This window comes from Paramacrobiotus metropolitanus, unplaced genomic scaffold (assembly GCF_019649055.1).
Source record: "Paramacrobiotus metropolitanus isolate TYO unplaced genomic scaffold, Prichtersi_v1.0 Parri_scaffold0000026, whole genome shotgun sequence".
In the NCBI taxonomy this organism is placed as follows: Eukaryota; Metazoa; Tardigrada; class Eutardigrada; order Parachela; family Macrobiotidae; genus Paramacrobiotus; species Paramacrobiotus metropolitanus.
This window is the reverse complement of record NW_026570246.1, coordinates 1169450-1190477: the sequence shown is the minus strand read 5'-3', so window position 1 is coordinate 1190477 and position 21028 is coordinate 1169450. Positions and strand designations below refer to the sequence as shown.

The following is a 21028-nucleotide window of genomic DNA, read 5'->3' as shown; positions in this document are numbered from 1 at the left end:
GAACATATCGTGCTATCAGTTTTCTCATTATCATGAAACAGTGAATATCAAGATTTTTATTAACACGAAGCAGTGAATATCAAAGTAGCTTACCGTAATTATCGAATTTGAAGCCCCCCAAAATACAAGCCCCCCCCGTAATTAGAGCCCACCCCTAAGGTCGTTTGAAAGTTAGCCCCCCCCCCCCCCCGAAATAGAGGCCCATGGGCTTAATTAAATACCGTAAACCCCATATTAAAAAATGCCAAAAAGCTGGTTTGAAAAATTGAAGCCCCCCCCTAAATACAAGCCCATGCCCGTAATTGGAGCCCACCCCGTGGGTCATTTGTAATATTTGTAACCCTGGGCTTCTAATTCGATAAATGCGGTAAACTTGTTTAATTAATGTGAAAGTATAATATACGTTTGACTATTGTATTGCACGATCAGGATTAGCCTGAAAGCAAAGCGAAAGTGGATGTGTGTGAGGTTTTGTGGATTTGCTTCATTGATCGGTGCATTAGCGCAGCATCTGTACATCTTAACTTTAACCTGTATAGATGTACGAATTAAGGATCACAAGGAATTAAGTCACGAGGTCAATTTAATCTTTAAAAGGACCAAAGTGAAGTCGAATTCTCTGAAGTGACACACAACATCAGTAAAGTTTGTGGGATTTTTTATTGATCGTGAGTTATGCCAGTATTGCTTTTAGCGACGCATTTTAGATACCTCATAGCGGAATATCTTGTGCTCGTACCTACTGTACTTGCAAGTTGCAACAATTATGCGCAATAATTGTGTATATAATTATTTCACTAATTAGCCGAATAATGTCGATGTAAGTACAAGAACCATGCCATGAATGTAATGTTTCTTGACCGCTGGCTGCACTGCAGATAAATCGCTACAATTTATTAACAAAATTGCTCTAGAATGTTCTCGCCTATATTACAGTTAATAGAAATTTGCATTAAAACGACACAATGCCGACGAAAAGCGTACTTATTGTTTTCTGGACAATTATTTGCGAATCCGAAGCAGTTCTGAACAGTGGCACCAAGATATTGGCAAAATTCGATATGAGAAACTATCGGTCTTAAAGACTAAAGATTTATCCAATGTCTGGCCCTGATGGCACTCCGTTGTTTGGATTGTTGGCAGGAGGTATATTTCCGTTTAAAAATGCTAAAAGTAAATATAGTCGTTATCAAGTTTTTAAAATTTGAAATTAATAAATTCATTCAGTGTGTAGTCAAAGTGTACTGTAACTCATAAGCTTACGGTTTTGACAGACTGTCGTAGCAATAGAGTACAAAAATCCCAATGCCTGGCAGTCTTGTAGGCTGAGTCTTCCAGAATTAAATATGGGCTGCCCGAGATTCGCGTCAATTATACTGTCTCCAGGAGTAGTTGTGAACGTTTGGTCATCCAATAGCGTTATTGAATTATAGTCCATCGTTGCACTATTACTAAGAACTTGCGATGGATTATATGGTGCAAGGGATCCAGCCGCCTGAGCAACTAGAATAGAAAGCAGAACTGTGTATTGTAGTGGTCTACTTAAGCCAGCACACGGCTTACCCGGTGTCATGACGGTGTTGTCGAACGTAATAAAAGTATCCCGAGAAGGTTTTCTGTGCTCTGACCGCAAACCCATAAGAGAGACAAACAATCGCATAGCTTGCCGGATGTTTAGCAAACAACCGTCTCTGCCGGGTACCATGGACATATACTGACCCACTCCATTCTGATTGTACACCATACCGGGAAAGGTCACGCATGTTTGAGCCGGCGTTCTAATACGAAATACGTGTACATATGCGGCAATATTGCCTATGTGGATATCACCATTACGCAAGCTTTCCTGGATTATAATAACTCTGCCTTACTGTGACGTAGATGATCCGGATCGGGAAATAATCACGAAGCTCTGACCATTGTTAGCGGAAGATGTCCGTTGTATGAACTGGAACTGGTTGCCCATATCGCTACTAATCTGCGTCATGGCCGCTTGCATGAGCGTCATTTCAGCTTGACCTATAAAAAATTATAGAGGAAGATATCAAAACTGCAAAAGAGCCGGCGAAAAGTTTGACAACTTTATTATTTATGGAAATGGGGAATTAATTCCGGAAAACAACTTACTGTAGTCCCCTGGATTGAAATAATAGGGAATGGTTCTTCCGGGCCAACGCGGATATGTTGGATCGGTATTGATGACGAAACTGTTGACTTGCGAAACTTTAAAAATCCTCAGAAAGCAAACAAGCACTGCACAAGGGAGCTCCATAATTGTACAACAGATTGTAAAAATACTGCTGTATATAAACTTTTTGGTTCTGAAATCTTAAGCTGATTACCGGTTAAAATTTTAAGAGTTTATGATGTTCATGTCGAGGGAATAAATAAATTTAGGTTAGATTAACCATAATTGTACTTGTACGTCAGCACTGTACTACGTGTGAGTTTCTGAGCACCTTACAATAGTTAGATGAAGAAAATTCAAGGGTGTAAATCCCGGTATGATTTTAATTGGTACAGTTTTTGATGAAATAGCACATTTTGAGCCAAATTTGAATGGCCTTCAAGTTGCAGCTGACTTCCAAATCCAGTCAGTCGTCCATTTAATTGAACCAAACGGAAAATTCATTACTGTATATAATTACTGGTACGTATTCTGTATGGTTACTACGTATTCCGTAACTTTTAGATGATGCATACTATAATGGTAACGGCTATGCATAAAAATAACAGAAATACGTAATACATGATAGTAACTAAGCAGAGCAGTAGATAATTTTGTTTCTGTCGCAAACGATTATAATGGCATATATGGTGTTTCTAGATGCAGTACACGTTGTGCCTGTGAGCAGTAAGCACGTGAGCAGTTCACCATTACTGGTAAATTCTAAAATCTCGAATTACGAATTCGGTCGCCATTTATAAACGTATACAATTGCACTGTTGGTTATCGAATGCAAGTTGTTGGCATATTATGATAAAAAGGGTTATAATCGAATTATTACATAGTTTGGCGATAATAACAATAATTTTGCGTAATTACGGTAAGTGTTTATCCAATGTCGGTCCCACCGCTCCCAGTGCTGGGTGAATTGGCAGGCGGAATATTCCCGTTCAAGAACGCTGCAAAAATTTAACGAGATAGAAGAATATAGTCTTTACATAGTTGTTAATTTTTTATGCTGTGCACGTATTAGCTAAATTCGGCGCAAATCAATAAATAATATTATTAAGAGCTTAAACATAGAATACGTACGATTTTGGCAGACGGTGCTTGCAATGGAATAATAAAAGCCCAGTGCTTGACAGTCCTGTATACTAAGGCGTCCGTTATTGAAGATGGGTTGGCCGATATTGGACGTAATAATGTTCGTGCCCGGAGAATTGGTATATGTTTGGTCATCCAGTAAAGTAATAGAATTATAATCAATTGCTCCAGGATTATAAAGAACAACTGAAGTAGGGTATGGTGCAGTGGCGCTGGTGGACTGAGCAGCTGTCGAAAAATGCCAAACCTCCATTAAAACATCAAACTTTTGCTCCCCTTAATTTTATGCACGGATGTTAAAATTAATTATCTTCTGCACGTACGCTGTGTCATAAGTGCATTGTTGACCGTCAGTAAATTATCCCTCGTCGGTTTTCGATGTTCCGAACGCAATCCCATTAAGTAGACGAATAACCGCATAGCCTCCCGAATGCTACCTAAGCATCCATTTGTCCCACTGATCATAGCCATGTACTGCCCGTATCCATTCTGATTATACTGCATGCCCGGAAAGGTTGCGCACGTCGTAGCCGGAATTCTAAATTTATGCGTTAAAAGGATTTTGGTGCTACACGCACAAAGCTCCCTGTTTATCATTATGTACACTTACCGCGAAGTTCCCGATCCAGATTTGGAAATAATTACAAAGTTTTGCCCGTTGTTAACAGCAGTTGTCCGTGGTACAAAAGTGAACTGACCGCCCATATCACTGGTAATTTGTTGCATAGCTGATGTCATGACGCTGGTTTCTTGTTGAGCTTATAAAAAAAACCTTTGCAAAAATTAAACGTGCAAATAAGTTGTACGCTAAGGTCACCTTACAGTAATCTCCAGGCTGAAAATAATAAGGAATTGTTTTCCCAGGCCATCTTTGATAAGTTGGATCGCTATTCAAAACGTAACTATTCGCAATCAAGAAAAACTTGCAAAGGACAAGAACTACTGCGAAACTGTTCATCGTAATCCGTTGCAATATCTACTGACAATTAATAACAAGCAACAAATACTACCCAGATTTGGACTGATGCACAGTTGGCAAATCCCTGTTTTAGTGCTTGATCGTTTTACACCATGACGGATATTGTCTTCATTAAACAACATAAGTAAGAAACATAAGTAAGAATCTTCAGAAACGCCGGTCAAAATTAAGGCAAAAATTGTTGCAGTTGTAAGTTGATTAACGGCTTACTTCATCAACCTTAGACAGTCACAGATTTGCATACGTTTCTTAATTTTTGGGAAGACCTGACGCATTTAAGCCTTGGTTTGGCTGTTTCCGGTTATTTCGGTGATGATGCGCCAAGATTTTTTGTGGCTGAGTCGGCTGACTAACCAAATGAGCACGTGAAATTCTTTTTCCTAACAGAGAAACTAACATGCAAGCTTAATAAAGGGTTTTGGTACTACAATTTGTTTATTGTTTGCAGAGAGATCGTTAATTTCTGAAGAATAAGTACAAAACAAAAAAGTATTTTACCCTCTTACTTTGCAAAGCTATGTACGAAGTACTTGAGTTAACAGGATCAACTGAAAAGTATAACCGATATCATCATTGCACTGTCTGCACACTGCACAAATTTCTTTACTCGAATGCTGTAAATCGTTGTATTCTGCAATAAGTATATTAATATTTTCATCAAACATTCACTTGTAGCTTAAAGAGCACCGTCGGCATATTTGCATGTCTCGACTTTTTTGACGCCAGCCGGAAATTTTGTCCCTGATATGGTAATAATGCAGAGTTGCAGACAACTGATCTCTCCAACACAATCGGTTCCAAACATTTGGTAGTTTATTGCATCAGAAAAAGCAAAATTTGAATACAGAACAAGTATGCCGATCAGACTACAAACGTACAAATCGCACAAAATAGCTCAATCGCACAAGAATTCGTTAAATCACTTGCGACCGAAATCGCCCGGATTTGAAAATCCAGAATTAGGAATATTGTTATTGGGAAAATTGTTGTTAAACGGATTACTGGGATTGTTCGGGACAATGTTGCTAGGGATATTGTTATTGAAGGGAATGTTGGGATTATTCGGCTGCAGGATGTTGTTGTTATTATTACCGGGAAAATTCAACGGGTCATTAGGAAACAGATTGTTGTTATTGGTCGGATTGAAAGGAACATTGGGAATATTGTTGTTTAAAGGATTGTTATTGGGGATGTTGTTATTGGGAAAGTTGTTGGGAAAGTTGTTATTGGGAATGTTGTTATTGGGAAAGTTATTATTGGGAAAGTTGTTGTTGGGAAAGTTGTTATTGGGAATGTTGTTATTTGGAATGTTGTTAAAAGGGTTATTGTTGATGGGGATGGTGTTGATTGGCTGCACGGGAATCGTGGGATTCTGGGCTCCTATCGGTGGGACTAAGTTGGGAGTCTGTGGACCGTTATTGACGTTAACCGAGGGCTGGATATTCGATGGAAAAGTGTTGATTGGCTGCTGTGGATTAAATGGCTGCTGCGGAATGAAATTGTTGATTGGCTGTTGTGGATTCGTCGGATTGATTCCGGGTATCTGCCCGCCAATAACCGGCTGAAACTGGCCTCCAATTGTCGGTTGTTGACCAATCAAATTGGTTGACTGCAGCCCGATCTGACTTGACTGGGCACCACACTGTGGCATTTGTGTCAATCCACCAGCATTGTAAGCTTTAAGAAAAAAAGCGGTAACCAATCACAAACAACTACAACACTACCGTAGCTAAAAAAGTCTTACGATCAGGACAATTGTTGGCGTTGCAGGAGCCTGATTGATCGCGGTAGTATAAGGCAATGCCTTGGCAGTCTTTGCGGCTCAGTTGACCCGTGTTGAGCAGCGGTCTTCCCAGGCTCTGAATAACCGGAGCGCCGTTCCCGCTGAATTGGTTGGGATCAATGAGAGTGATGGAATTGTAATCAAAGTCGGGGTCAAAGCACACCCTGCTAGGGTCGTATTGGTTGAGAGGCACATACGGCTGTACGCGGCTTTCCACGTTGGAGGGATTAATTTGGATAAACTGCGCGCGGTTGTTCGGTTTGTTGTGCTCGGACCGTAGTCCGATCAGACTGGCCAGCATGCGCATCACGGCCTTGACGCTTCCCATGCAACCGCTATTTCCACCCTGTATGCTCATGTGCTGACCTTGTAGTCCAAGCTGACCGGCGATCATTCCGGGATAGGAAAAACATGTTGGAGAAGGTGTTCTGCACATTAGTAAAAGACATTAGTAGTTTGGTACTTATAGAAGCTTGTCGCAAAAATGCGCATTAAATGACAATTTCCTTTTACTTGAATTAACTGTAAAGCCTCTTACATACCGTAACTAATTTTAGGTTTATGTCTAATTGTAGGATTTTCTGCCCACAGAAAATGGTAAAACAATCCGTTCCCTGAAATGATATGTGCAGCAAGCGCATGTTCCTGTGGTACCCTACCCTTCTGTATTATAAAAGTTGCACGGTGCAGGTGATCGAATACGGAACGAACGTCAGATTCCCGGACAATCTCAACTGGTTACAACCAAAAAAAAAATTTTAACACGATTTGCAGATAAATTCAGATAACTCCATGCCATAACTGTAACCTAACACCTAATCTCGCTTCGCACTGTTTCTCCCATTGCTTCATTTTCTAGTTTGTTTCCTTTAACGCACCGGTCTGGCTGATTCGGAGCGGTATAAAAGGCCTGACTTCGCCCTTAACGATTAAGTAAGTATGTAAAGTGTACGCGTTAAAACATTTATGTTTTACAAAGAAACTGCGTTGTAAAACAATCTATAGTAGATTATTATGTAAACTACGGTTTAACGCTCGGTAATCAAGTTCATCTCACGTACTTGATGGCTTCCTACCACTGAAGTATGTGAGTAACAAAAGAAGATCAACAGTTTTAGTCCTTTCTCTTTATATTTACTACTCTAAGTAATGTGTCCGCCAACTGGGTTTTTACTGATTGACAACTACGTAGTCTATCTTACTTTATACGGTGACGAAAACTGCACAAAATGTTATGTGGCCATGCACAATAGTCGATATCTTGCTTATAATATAGATATGCCTATATTAATACCGGCGAAAAGTACAATAATTAACATGTACTTGCACACCGTGAGTCTGTTGACTTACCCAGGTCCTCCGTTTTTGGAGATTATGACGTAGTTCATAGTACCAGGAGTCGGAGGAGAATTAAGCAGCTGGAATTGTATGCATCCTTGAAGAAAGCATCGAGCAATCAATAGTGCGCAGGAGATATTAAAGTACTGTACAGATATGTCTGTATGTCAAACATTACGCATCGAAATTAGTGTAAATTATACCTCCTGTATTGCTCATTATGGTCTGCATTGCTTGCAAGATTAGGTTCCTTTCATCGTTACCTAGAAAAATTAAATGGAAGAAGCACATTCCTTCGTTGCGAATAGACGTACAAACATATCACCATTGACAAATAACTTAAATTGTTTTAAATCATATCAATCAATGCGTTCGTATATTTATATGCAGCGTTGAACCGATATGCCTCCAAATTGAAGACTAGGTATAAATTTATCCCGGACGGATACAATAAAAACAGTTTCTCGTATTTTTGTTACCTAAGTGGGTAATTTGTCTAGTTATAAATTTATTAATGTATTTAGCTATAAACCAAGCAAAAACATGCTTACTGTAATCGCTGGGAGTAAGGTAAAATGGTATCCGCCCACCAGTCCATTTGGTATATGCCGGGTCATTGTTGATTACACAAGATTGAGCGAACAATAAATGCAGCCATATTAACTTCCAAATACGGAACCATTTGGAGAAAGACTTCATTTTTAGAATTCTAAAGACGATAGAAAAAACCAGAACAATCAAATGTTAAATGGTTAATAGTACTACAAGAGACCGAATCACAATAACAGATGAATTACCGACATCCGGTCAATTACATAAAATATTCCTCGTTTGCGATTTTGATCACCGGGCCTTCTGATTACCGTAAAATACTTGAGAATTAACGCTGACCAAGTTCATGCCATACGTTTTTCTTCCAAGTCGTTGAAGTGCTGTTTGCGGGAAATGAGTAATAACGCGCAGGTGTACATTGTTTCATTTGCTTACGGTTACTGTAGGTGCAGCAATTAAAATTTAGCGCTGTAATTGTTTATCCGCTTGTCATTAACGTTTTAGGGACACGCAAAGGGTGAAGCTGCTACCAACTTCCACCTTTAGCGTAGATAATAATGTATAGCGCCATACATCACAGTCTACACAATATATTATTACAATTATGAAGTAATAACCAAAATCGATTGTACAGCAAAGTACTTGGACGCTGAAAATATTATGCTTGTTTTTCTTTTTACACCGATGTTATTAATGAAACATTGAGACTTCCGCGTATCTTTGCCAGTGGCATACGTACGTCATTGCCCTAAAACAGCACGGAGAGTTTCTCGTCAAAATTTTGGTGACTAAAGAAACTTATATGGAACTGGAGAAAAAGACAGTATTTTTACAATTATCACAACTGCAACTCAGAGAAGCACATCAATTTTCATTTATTTCTTGAAATCTGGCCGTAGAACTGGTGTTGTCGTAGTGGTTCCAGCAACGGTCGGCGCTATTGTTGGTGCAGGCGGGCCCAGAGTGAAAACCGGAAAAGCGCTGTTACCATACACTGTAACACAACAAAACATTCATTCACATAAGCACCTGTTTTTTAAAATTTTTTGTAATTAGATACAATGGCGAGGCATTTGCGAAGTTCATTGTTTCACCCACAATCTGCGCACTGGACGGAAGGGCATTGGTACATGACTTTTATTGCGGTGCAGTCCGTAACGGACAACCTCCCAACGTTTTGAATGTTAAATCCGCCTTTGGCGGTAATGGTTGGATTTCCATTGGAGGTAAAGGTAAATGGATCCAACAGTGTTATGGAGTTGAAGTCAAAATTATCCTGGTCGAAAATCACTTTGTTGCGATCGTATGTATTAAAAACTTGATTTAACATCCCCACTATAGAAAGGAAAACATTAGCACAAAAATTAATGATCAATACATTCGGGGTAACCAGTCAGTACAAAGTGATCGATATGTCACAGGAAACGAACCAGGATTAATGTTGTTCGTGTTAACAAGAAGAAACGTATCACGATTTGGTTTGTTATGCTCCGACCGCAGTCCGAGCAGGCTGGCCAGTATGCGCATGGCTTGGCGGCGATTGCCCAGGCAGCCATTAATACCGGGTTGCATAGCCATGTACTGGCCGCGTCCATATTGACCGCTTATGATACCCGGAAATGAATAGCAGGTAAGGGAATTCGGTCTAAAAACAACAGAATATTGCCTGGTGGTCCGCTTTTAGGCATAGAGTAAAATTTTTTATCAGTCAGTATTTTTATTGCCTTAGGGTAGGATTTTGTGTACTCGTACCCACTGAGCCCTCCCGTACGTGTGATGACCACAAAATAAATTCCAGGTGGGGCTGGAAGGCTAACTTCCCTAAACCGTACGCAGTTTCCACTGTCAGCTTGGATTTGCAGCATTGCCTCTCGAATCACGTTTAATTCTATTAGATCTGCAGATATAAAATATATAAATCAATGACAATGTCATGCATACAGTAATTTTGCCCCATCATGCAGATAAAGCCGTGAAAAAATCCCCGTGATCCAACAAGATCTTTATAATCGTACATTGTACATAGTCATAAGCTGCACTTGTATAGGTTACATCGGAATCTTTATTATTAGCATTGCATTGTATTAAATTACATACTGTATTCGTTTTGAGGTATGGCATAATACACGTCTCCTCCGGGCCATCTTCCGTACGTCGAATCGGTGCTGATCACAAATCCACACGTCCCCTTCCATAATAACAAAACGAGGATAAAGATAGCCCGCACAAACCGTTTGATGAGATCCGGCTTCCGACTGGAAGAATGTGAGAACAACCGTTCTTCCATGATAAAAACGAGACCGTACACTATATAGAGGAGACGTGTATAAAGTTACATCACATCGTTGCAAGATTTACTGTATTTCCAAATATAGCGCAAGCTAGTACAATGCATGTCAATACGTACATCACTACTTGACGATAATTCTTACGGTTTTGCCAAATAGGCGATTATTGAGATAATATATTCATAAAAAGTTCAGCAGTGATACAAATGTCAAATTTTGGCACACCTTCGAAAGCATATAACATAACCAAGGAGGTTTACGCTCCTCTGTAGTTAACAATTTCCGGCCTATTCGATCAATCAGAAAATATTATACCTTGGAGTCAGTAACAATGGCTCAAAATATACGAGTATTTTGATTGTTGTAGTCCGTTTTATCAGTCCCTATTTTTCTTAGAGCTTATGCGGCCCGAGCGTAAAGGTAACACATGAATTGTACGATCACATATTGCTACTGTAATAGCATAACTATGTACAGACAAACGTAGCTCTCGGTGTATTTTTTATTTAGATAAAAGCGATTGCTTCATAGATAAAATTTAAATGAAACATCCTTCCCAATCAGAAAACAGCGCCTCAACTTTTGGTATTCCGTAAGCGTGACAATATATTCTTGTCATTGAACAACATATACATCCGGTCAGCCTTGGTTGGAGCAGATTGGAATAGTAGAGGAAAATGGTCTGGGATTATTCATAACCTAAGAGTAAAATTACCATCGTATAGCCTTTTCTGGCGGGCCTCAACTGTAGACCAACTGGTTAACGAGCTTACGTTTAAACAAACTTGGTTGGAAGAATTCACTAGTGTTGTTGTGGAACAAGGCGCCGCTTCAAAGTACTGTAAAGGTCGTCCGTCCGTAGGTTGATACAGGAATACTAATCTTTCCTGCCCGTTTACCGTCACGCTGTACATCTCCCGAATCCCATAGTTGTTTAGGTCACTGGATACGGCCGTGTTGGAGCTGAACACCGAAGCTAAGGTCACAGCCGCCGACTGTCCCTGGACGCCGGTAACAACAATATATCGGCCTGTGTTCACCCAGTAAATTCCAACAGCGTTGATGTTGCTAGTGGCACTAGCAGTGTTTCCGTAGGCTGATGCGCCCTGAATGTTGGTATATCCACCCGTCAATTGGGATACGGGATTACCGTTTTGATACAAAAATACATTTCCATTCTGTAAAAAACGTCAGCAGTTAGCAGCCACCTGCAAGAAATTAAAAAACACAGAGCCGGTAATATAATGACTCTTTGAAATAGTATAACAGGATATTTCTTTAAGCTTGATTGGACTAAATCAGACAAAAAATCACAAAGCGAATTTCCAACATTACCGAATCGAGTAAATACGTTAATCCTGCTTGATAGTATCCAGAAACAATATTGTTGGGAGCACTGGGGAAAACACTGGTTAACGGCACACCGTTCTCCATGATCTGCCCGTTCTGGCTGCTTACGCCATACAACAAGTTACCGCTAAGGTAATAAATTCTTCCCCGACTATAATCATTCCAGGCACCGTTGATTTGTAAATTTGGGGAGCATAAGCCAGTTTGCGCAACGGTGGGAACCACAGTTACTGACGGTACTGTTGTAACAGGTTGACCAAAGATTACATTGTTGGATCCATAAACTAAAATGCAGACATGCAGGATTATACAATACTTTAATGCAGGCTACTAGCCTATTATAGCTATGCCAAAGCACGGGGTGAAAATTTTTCCAAATTTGACTGGTTAGCGTATGATTAATATGCAAGTTGTTTTTGAACTGCATACCGTCTTGGCAGTTGGCAGAGTTACATCCGTATATGTAAGCAAGTGCCTGGCAGTCCCTGATACTCAGCCGTCCCGAATTATAAATCGGGAAGTTAGCTTTGGAGGTGATAACTGGCGCGCCCGTTCCACTATACGTATAGGGATCAATAAGCGTTATTGAATTGTAATCAAATTCAGCTGAATTATATATAATGGCCGATTCATTGGTGATCCTGTTGAACACACCCGATGATGCCGCAGCTGGAAATTTACATACAATGTTAAATTCACTAAAGTCATGCGACATTATTATACGGGAACCGATCACAATCAATCACAATTAAACACTGTAAATTCTTCAATTCTCCTATAAAACTAAAATTTAAAAAATTTCAATAAAAGTAACAGTAATTATGATTAGCGTGTAGCATCGTACTGTATATATATATGATTGCGTTTGTTTACTGTACAGCAGTTTAATTTTTAGACCCTAACAACGTAGTCGCGTAATGGTCTGAAAACGAACCAATATTCAGAGCGGACGGATTTGTTGTGACAAAAGTGTCTCGATTAGGCTTATTGTGTTCCGGTCTTAATTCCAGCAGGTACGACAACAAGCGCATTATCTGCGCCTTGTTCTGCATACAGCCTCCCGCTCCTGGCTGAATGGACATATACTGGCCGGCACCATTCTGAGCAGCCAACATCCCGGGATACGAATAACATGTCGGTGAGGCTGCCCTGAAAATTCGGTAAAAAGATCGTCATGGTCTAACTTCCAGGCAGTGTCAATTTACCCGGGGCCTCCGGCTTTGGAGATTATGACAAAATTTTGTCCGGGATATAATGGATTTCCCAATATTCCAATGTTTTGCCAGTTAATGCAACCGCCAGTATCGGAACTGATTTGTGCCATAGCTGACTGAATCAGCAGCATGTCATTACCTAAGAGTGCAAACTTTTTTTATACAGATACAAATTTACCACAAATAAGTTTGTAGGGTTGTGGTTCACCGGTCTTTTTTGATAATTTCTACATTTGTAAAAAATCAAATTGCAATAGTTATACACATTTTAAATTTATCTAGTCTTATGAAATATCAGCTGTTGATAAACTTACTGCTGTAATCTCCTGGATTGAAAACATAAGGCACTAGCCGATTTGGCCATGCTCCAAATGTAGGATCTCTGTTGATTACATACGCATTTAAGCACGCGAAATAAAAGACGAATATAATATAAAAATTAAATTTGAACATGGTAATGTTAGTAATATGCCGTAAATGGCTTGCCGGTTATGTGAGCACTAGCTAAAAAATACCGTAGCGATATTCTTGCGATCAATATTTACCACTCCTTCAAAACAGCTGCTTGAAATTCTTTTGCTGATTATGATATTCTGACGTGGTTATTCGGTATTATTGCGATGATGCATGTTTTGTATGTGCAAGCAGTAAGCACAATGTTATGTGCCTTTTGTGTGTTAAATTATCTATCCTTATGGTGTCGCAGTAACGATCTGCATCTACGAAGCTTAATGCAAACGTTTTTAGCTGTATCTGTAGACCATTACTAAAAGTGATCATCGATATCAGCATCTGTGTCAAAATTCAAACAAAATACGATGTTAACTTTGGTCCTTTTTATACTGTAGATCAAACTCCTTATGTACTTCTTACACGCATACTCGTACGTATCGCTACCTTACAGTTGCTAGCCAAACGAGTATTCCTGTGCCGACAAGCCTCATTTAATTATTTTACACTTTAATTTTTTTTTGTTCAGCGTACTTCATTTGAAGATATTTAGACATTTTACTTAATTAATATACGCTCTAGTTTAGATGTATGGTAATAAGCGACAGTTCTGTGCCGCAGTCATGGGCCAACCACCATCACCCTGAAGTTATATGAATTTTGACCTTTTGCCTCGAAAACTCGTCTTCATAAATATTGAAAATATCGGCCAGCCAGTGCAGCACAATTACGAAGCAGAACTTACAGTTTTAAAGAATAAATGCCATTCAATCTAGTCAAAACATACATTACTGCACACATCTACATGGAATACACCAACGGTGGCCCATGTCGATTAAAGACTTGTCTATTTACTTTAGACATCTGAGTCTGTCTCTGCAATTTTCTCCGCGGCTTCCATCCTAAAATAAACACATGCTCTGGCAACACGGATATTAATTTAAATTTTACTCTATTCCATATGCGTGCACTTAGCTTTTCAGGCCATAATTTGCTGCGGCGCACAATTTACTGCTCTTATGTTCACTTGTCTCCCATTCTGCTTCCTAATGGTTAAGTAACATCTATTGTGGGCAATCGTCATGTTCGCACAAAGTGGTCAATTGCTGTGGACGGCTCCCGCTGTTAGCCTATTCATCTAATTGCGCTCCAGTTTATTCCCTAACCATAACATCTCTCTCTGTGTGTACGCTATCGCCGGCCATAATTTAATTCTAAGTGTTGCATCATGATGAATAATCTTAAAAGCATTTATCCGGCATTTGTTCTCTAAAGACATTTGAGAGCACTCTCGTGTGGTCCCGTTCAAAGGGTCTTCTTGTCCACCATAATTTCATAATAATGCAATGCGTTCATTCAGTGTCCTAATATTATCGTTGACAGATCAGTTAATGTTTTCGCCAAATTTGGTGCGATGCCAAGATATCTGAATTGTTTCGATTCTTATTGTTTCAGATTTAAAGGTGTTATCATTATGCAGCATCTGTCACTTTTCGTTAATATTTTGTGTGCTAAAAATGCATCGAAATACGACAAGAAAAAGTTTCTGTACGAGTATATTTTGCGTACCAACGCCGTGATATTTAAAAACTAAAGCAAAACAGAAGAGACGTAATTGTAAAATTACAATAATTTTTGCCGGTAACTTGCCACTTCCTTTAAGAAATTCACGTAACACGGAAATAGCCAAATTTGACAAAAGGTAGCGTGAACCAACAAGGCAACAGATTAAAAAATTTAATTTAAAACATTTAATTGCTATGCGTTCTCTAAAAACCTGACTGCTGCAACGGATATTTTTTTGTATTATCCGTCCAAATTCGACGTTTCTCCATGTGGAAGTATGCGATTTTGGGACACACAATAGTCGGCTGATTGTTCTCGTGCTCTTATTATGTACATGTCCAGAGACAAAAAAATAAAAGTACCGGCGGAAAGTAATCTCCATCTATGCTCGACCTGCTGTTCTCGTTTGGTTATTCAATACTGCTAATTTGTTTTCAATATGCGTATGTTTCTGCAACTTCTTACGATCGAGCTTTCAATACGTCATATCAGACTACTGCAAAATTCAAAGTAGACGATAATCGTTATATCGGGCCTGTACAGCATCCGTAGTTAGGAAGTTACAGAACCTTGTACTTTTTGGATAAAATCAACCAATCATAATGAAGCTGCCACACATTTCAGCACACATTCCCGGTTATTCTAAGCAGACTTGGTGACAGACAGCGGAAGGCTGATTGGTGAACATGAGCAGATTGCTCTTGTCTTCCACAGCAACATCCCACTCTTACTGTTAGGATGCAAAAATGCTAACATGTTGCTCTTCAATAAAATCTGCGAAAATTTAGTGGACGATTTAGCCGTCAAAGCTGCATTGACCTAACCATTAGTAAAGTTATACCTACCCGCGTCTAAATTTCATCGGATATTCCTCTGGTATGTTTTCTCAATGGAGACCAGCAGCAAAATATCATTTCGGATAAGCGATATTCTTGATGAATTCATCACTGGTGTGCCGGGTAGGAAATCTTTGAGCAGCGATGTCACTTCCATCCCTAAAACTGAGAATCCAAATCAGCGGAGAACTACTGACATGCTGGGCGACATGGACGATTGTTACAGCAACCTTTCGGATGATGAATATCAGTCAGGCGTCAGTGTACTACCCGACGATATGATGAAGGAACACGAAAAACTGGATTCTCCTGATAAATTTCTAAACAAAAGTCTGGGTAGGTGAACATGTTTGCATGAAGGCACTGAACGGCGGACTTTAATATGGACATGGCAGTCATACCACATATCCGTGTAGTACACCGTGACCTTTGTAGATTTGTCTGCTTGTCTGATGTAGTTAATATGGCTTTCGCTTCTGCTATAGCTAATATGGCAGTACAAGATGCATAAGAGGATTGTTCAAATTGAACCTGATTCACGCACATCTATAAACTTAGTTGGAACTTTGATCCTTCACACTAAAATCTGCTATTTAAATTTTAAATATATAAATTTTTCTCAGTACCAGTTTATTTTAGGGTTTGTTTTCAGTGTTGTAAGGATGCGATTGTAAAGTCTGTTTAAAAAATTTGCGACCACTGAATTTTATTACTGTTAATATCAGAGTTTTGTATAAATGTGGTAAAAGTTGAAAATTATTTTAGGAAGAAAATGCAAAAGCCATTCAGATCTCGAAGCTGGTCCGCTCGTACATTCGACAAAGCCCAGAAAAAAGCGTTCTCGCGCCGCATTTTCCCATGCGCAAGTTTTTGAGTTAGAGCGTCGCTTTAGTCATCAGCGCTATTTATCTGGTCCAGAAAGAGCGGAGCTTGCAGCAGCCCTATCCCTAACGGAAACCCAGATTAAAATTTGGTTTCAGGTAAGCCGAAATCGCACAATCCTCGGGTGAAACCAGCGTTGTTTAAAACATCATTTTGTTACTGTAACCAGTACTCAAACAGTAACAAGTAACACTAATAGCTTTAGAAACTTTCATTTGCTCGTTTATCAGTTTTAATAATAATTGTAACAATATAAGCGATAAAGCACTAAAGTTGTAGGAGTCTCAAAGCTATGACATGTTCTTCGTTTGGACAAAAAATTAACATAAAGTTGAGTAAGTTCATTGTAAAGTTTTAAGTTGATTTTGAAATTCATTTAAAAAACGATTTAATGTATCTGCATTATTATTATTATTATTATTATTATTACAATGACCCTTTTCAGAATCGCCGATATAAGACCAAGCGGAAGCAAATGCAAGTTACAGATACAGTGACGGCCAGCCATGTGCACGTTCCGCCGACTGCCCGCCGGGCACAAATCAGGCTGATTATGCACAACAATCAGCTAGTGTGTCACCCTGACGACTTGCCACATCCCGGGATAATTTATCCATGTCCTCTTATGCAGGAATGGATTGGTCATTCTCGTTGGTGGATGCAGCACTGTGAACAGTTTTTGACTTAGAAATCTGCATTTGGTCTGCTATAAGCCTCTGTTTTACTCGAATATTATTGTATACATACTCATAAGCAATAATAATTACCGCACATTCGTGCTGCAGAAGTGATACGAACACTCTTACTACAGTTTGCTGGCAGATTCAAGCCTCAGTTTCTTATAGAAATTTAAGTTTCCTCACAAGATTACATAACTAATTCTGTATCATGATCCTGTATGCTGTATTGCATTAATTAATTTTAAGTAACCGAATATGCCGTACAATTGCGTATGCAAATAAGTAGTATAAACTATGGATATTGATTCGCAGTTGCACACGAGAAGCCTGAAATAAAACACAACTCATCTGAAGCTACCCGACCGTGTCCAACGTAACTTTTTAAAATGTAAAAAATGGTACTGGTATGTGTAACCGGTAGGGAGCACACAAAGAACATAAAAATTAAATCAAAACAAATTACAAACACCAGTACGGTGAATTCTTTTGCAATAAAATGCCGATTATGTTAGCTTGCGGCATTGCAAGCCGCCTTGTGCAGCTTCAATTTACAGTCCATTACCGAAATTTACTTATGTTTTATAAATAATGAACCAGATTCCTTAATATGTGCTATGACAAATCGAGAGTTTCATCAGTTGCCTTGTTTCCTTCATATGACTGATTCCCGAACTTTGTGCAATTTAATAACCAATTAAAATTCTATAGGCGCTTGTTAGTGCTTAATGCAGTTTTTTTAATATTTATTGCAGTTAAAGAATGTGCCAACTGAAATTCAAACGTTATTGTCTGTACGCGCGACAAAATGTAAAGCTGCTTCGGTATTTGTGGTGCTGCTACTTGTACACTTATTTCAGCAAATCATGAGAACAATATTGTACGTACGTGTTAAATAAAGCTGATTATTAATTTTTATCTGCTTGAATCTACCGTACTGTACATGTAATGGATAACGTTGTCCATGTTTAAAAATGGTCGGAATCCGAATGTAAAGCTTGCAAGCTGGATGAAATACAAGTTCAAAGAGCGGGTACCAGCAACGAACTTAAACATGCCGGCTATAAGACGTTAGCGCGTAGTGCACCGTCAGATGATCAACGTACTGTATTCGCCGTACAGACATCATTCAGGAAAAAACATCATTCAAGCAAAATTTCAGCTGATTCGCGCTAGCGGCGGTTATTAGCACTGCATGGTGTGTAAACTGTAGCCTCGTTTAAAACTGCCGATTTGCAGAATGTCTGCAAGTGTGTAATGTGGTGCAAGTCAAAAAAAACTTAAAATTTTCCTTCATACTTCACTGTCAGATACTAAGTAGCCACGCGACTATTAGTGCACACTTGATTACGGAAATTGTCCATATTAGTTTTGTATTTCAACATATTTTCGTTTAGTCCTATTTCGAAATAAAGTGTCAAGACCTAATCATGGCGGAAAGTTCTACGAAGCGAAAACACGTGCTGGTGCTCAATGTTCCTGCCCATGGACATATGATTCCATTGCTGGAATTATCGCGAAGAATTGGTCATTTTCACACAGTAACATTTGCCGTATCCAAAAGCCAAGCTCAAAGTCTGCAGGAGCGGGAATTCTCTCGGTGCAGTCCGGCGAAGACGTGACGCTGTTCCACATCGAGGACGGAGCCAATGTAACGTAACGATAACTACTTGTATAACTGTATCATACTACGGTACTATACAAAATAATATTATACTGGAGCGTCACGCTATACTTTATTGCTTTTTTACAAACATTAAAGTGCAGCCATTACTAAAACTTAAACCTATTTTCGCATTCTTATTTGAATGTCTAACTCGTATTTCTTGCTGGTAATGATGCTGAGGTATATATAAATTCAATTTAGGTTGATATAATTTATTGCATATGTGTGAATGTAAAACAATCAATATAATAATTATAGATATGCGCTTTATACGAATTCGAACGTACTTATTTGCTAGCTTTATATAAATTGCACCTTTAATTTACTGATTAGTCTTAAAAAATGCACGCATTGTTTTTGTAACAATTGCAGAGTGGATTTCATGCCAACAATATGAAAGAAGCCTTCGATAATTTTAACCACGTAATCTGTCCAGGAGTAGAAACAGTCCTGAAAGACATTAACACACAGCAGTCCCGAAGCAACGGCAACAAAAAATTGCATTTATGTACCGGACAATCGCTGCCCGTCGTGGATGTTATTCTGTTCGATATGTTCCTAACAGGAGCCGTGATGCGGAACAAAATCCCCGGTATATTATACTACTACTTTAATTCTCCTCCCGCCATATTATTACGTTGGTTTCTGATGTTGAACGATAAAACACCGGTTGTGGCGCTGGAGGATCACGATTACTTTCACCGCATTCCGGACGAAGTCGGCCAGCCTGTGGTCGGGCAGATGGCGGGCATTTTGGAGCTATTTCTGCCGATTGGTCAGTTTCTTCCGGATGTGGACGGCATTGTTTGCAATTCCTTCCGGGCCATCGACCAAGAGGATTTGGATTTATTTCTACAGGATCCGCGGATGAAGGATAGTAAAGCCGCGATCTACTGCTTGGGTCCGTTTATTCCCGAAGTAAAATGCACTGGACAGACGGAAGTGGAGAAGTGGTTAGGGGATAAAGACAAGAGATCGGTTATTTATGTTTCCTTCGGCTCGGCAACGGTTCCACAACCCGAACAGATAAACGAAATCGGTTGGTGTTTGATTATAATCGTTAATATTGGCGAACAAAAGCTATAACCATTGCCATTTAAAAACTATCCAAGAATGACATATATTTATTTTCACAATAATCAAAAACAGCAATAAATTTAAATGAATTAACAGAAAACATTGCGAAAATAATATTACCGGCATACTGTTATTATTTATTAATAATTAACCTATTGTATGGGACTATATGGAGTATCTTGTATTTGGTGCTGAAGGAATAAATTCTTAATGGGAATATGTAAAGAATGTATTAATGGGAATATGTAAAGAATTTATTTTCCACAGGAAAAGCTTTGTTGATGGTTGATCAACCGTGCATCTGGTCCTTGAAAGCCGGACACGAGCAGCATGTTCCACCGGAACTAATATCCAATGAAGCGAAAGCTAAATTTCTGATAGTACCTTGGGCACCGCAAAAAGAAATCCTGGCTTCTCCGGCCACCAGCGTAATGCTCAGTCATTGCGGATGGAATGGAACGCTGGAAAGTCTGAGCTGTGGCGTTCCTTTGGTGTGCTTTCCGATGTTTGCCGATCAGCTGGATATTGGCAAAATGCTGGCGCGAAAAGGTCTTGGACAGTTCATCCCGGGAACGGGACTGAAACCGGAACGAGTGGTTCCAGCGGAGGAAATTACTGCTGCCCTGAAACAAGTCGGCGAATTCCGCCACGGTGACCAGGGGAAATTTCACCAAGCAGCTGCGCGGATGGAAAATGAGATCAAGCTGGCGCTGAGTGACCAGGGAACATCGACGAAAGAGTTTCACCGTTTCATCCAGTTTAAGGAAGCTTAATATCCATACAACGGAATAATTAACCAGTATTTTGTGGGGCATTTTTAAAGTTCTTTTTTAAATACAATTATTGTACGTGTTGGTTTAAGAAGGTGTCGTTTGTCGAGGCGACCAGGTTGATATCGCAGTTTTTTTAGTGAAAAGCAACAATATTTTTTAGCAATTCTACAATATACTTTGCATATATGCTCGAGCGTTGCGAGTTTAATCATAATCATGTTGCACATAAGGTCAGAAACTTAGTAAGATTATCAGAGTTCGCTCATTATAATATTTACGACGTTAAAATTGTACGCGGTTCGGAAATTTTGTGATTATTGCAACTT

At 39.3% G+C, this 21028-nt stretch overlaps 6 protein-coding genes and 1 long non-coding RNA gene across 10 annotated transcripts; 3 read left to right on the top strand and 4 right to left on the bottom strand.

Annotated features, from left to right (window-relative positions):
• Positions 1–884: 884 nt before the first annotated feature.
• Positions 885–3050, bottom strand: LOC129587793 (uncharacterized). The gene is made up of 5 exons (XM_055481711.1): positions 2128–3050; positions 1872–2019; positions 1564–1778; positions 1264–1503; positions 885–1167 (listed from the first exon to the last, which is right to left on the bottom strand). Exons 1-5 carry the CDS (start codon positions 2270–2272, stop codon positions 1094–1096), a joined length of 822 nt encoding a protein of 273 aa, XP_055337686.1. The 5' UTR covers positions 2273–3050; the 3' UTR covers positions 885–1093.
• Positions 3051–3982: 932 nt separating this feature from the next.
• LOC129587792 (AAC-rich mRNA clone AAC11 protein-like) lies at positions 3983–8203 on the bottom strand. Of its 4 annotated transcripts, none has more exons than XM_055481707.1 (9): positions 7923–8203; positions 7575–7634; positions 7384–7468; positions 5995–6461; positions 4920–5927; positions 4757–4798; positions 4461–4630; positions 4094–4158; positions 3983–4029 (listed from the first exon to the last, which is right to left on the bottom strand). In XM_055481707.1, the coding sequence occupies exons 1-5, from the start codon at positions 8068–8070 to the stop codon at positions 5170–5172; spliced, it is 1518 nt and encodes a 505-aa protein (XP_055337682.1). In that variant the 5' UTR covers positions 8071–8203; the 3' UTR covers positions 3983–4029; positions 4094–4158; positions 4461–4630; positions 4757–4798; positions 4920–5169. The 4 variants fall into 4 exon arrangements, with proteins under 4 accessions (XP_055337682.1, XP_055337684.1, XP_055337683.1 ...); XM_055481709.1 differs by having other exon boundaries at positions 4461–4599; XM_055481708.1 differs by lacking the exon at positions 3983–4029 and having other exon boundaries at positions 4114–4158; positions 4495–4630.
• Positions 5294–7065, top strand: LOC129587794 (uncharacterized). The gene is made up of 3 exons (XR_008690401.1): positions 5294–5922; positions 6021–6456; positions 6609–7065. It is a non-coding gene; the product is annotated as an uncharacterized LOC129587794 (long non-coding RNA).
• A 301-nt stretch (positions 8204–8504) lies between the features above and the next one.
• LOC129587676 (uncharacterized) lies at positions 8505–10259 on the bottom strand. The gene is made up of 5 exons (XM_055481523.1): positions 10021–10259; positions 9676–9820; positions 9354–9568; positions 9022–9258; positions 8505–8917 (listed from the first exon to the last, which is right to left on the bottom strand). The coding sequence occupies exons 1-5, from the start codon at positions 10208–10210 to the stop codon at positions 8799–8801; spliced, it is 906 nt and encodes a 301-aa protein (XP_055337498.1). The 5' UTR covers positions 10211–10259; the 3' UTR covers positions 8505–8798.
• A 448-nt stretch (positions 10260–10707) lies between these two features.
• On the bottom strand, positions 10708–13300 carry LOC129587673 (uncharacterized). The gene is made up of 7 exons (XM_055481520.1): positions 13090–13300; positions 12767–12914; positions 12496–12710; positions 11991–12230; positions 11547–11845; positions 10985–11389; positions 10708–10910 (listed from the first exon to the last, which is right to left on the bottom strand). Exons 1-7 carry the CDS (start codon positions 13226–13228, stop codon positions 10851–10853), a joined length of 1506 nt encoding a protein of 501 aa, XP_055337495.1. The 5' UTR covers positions 13229–13300; the 3' UTR covers positions 10708–10850.
• Positions 13301–15603: 2303 nt separating this feature from the next.
• Positions 15604–17420, top strand: LOC129587679 (homeobox protein Nkx-3.1-like). Its single transcript, XM_055481525.1, has 3 exons — positions 15604–15963; positions 16393–16607; positions 16955–17420. Exons 1-3 carry the CDS (start codon positions 15681–15683, stop codon positions 17195–17197), a joined length of 741 nt encoding a protein of 246 aa, XP_055337500.1. The 5' UTR covers positions 15604–15680; the 3' UTR covers positions 17198–17420.
• Positions 17421–18702: 1282 nt separating this feature from the next.
• On the top strand, positions 18703–20974 carry LOC129587675 (uncharacterized). The gene is made up of 3 exons (XM_055481522.1): positions 18703–18837; positions 19225–19891; positions 20197–20974. The coding sequence occupies exons 2-3, from the start codon at positions 19246–19248 to the stop codon at positions 20700–20702; spliced, it is 1152 nt and encodes a 383-aa protein (XP_055337497.1). The 5' UTR covers positions 18703–18837; positions 19225–19245; the 3' UTR covers positions 20703–20974.
• The last annotated feature ends 54 nt before the right edge of the window (positions 20975–21028 follow it).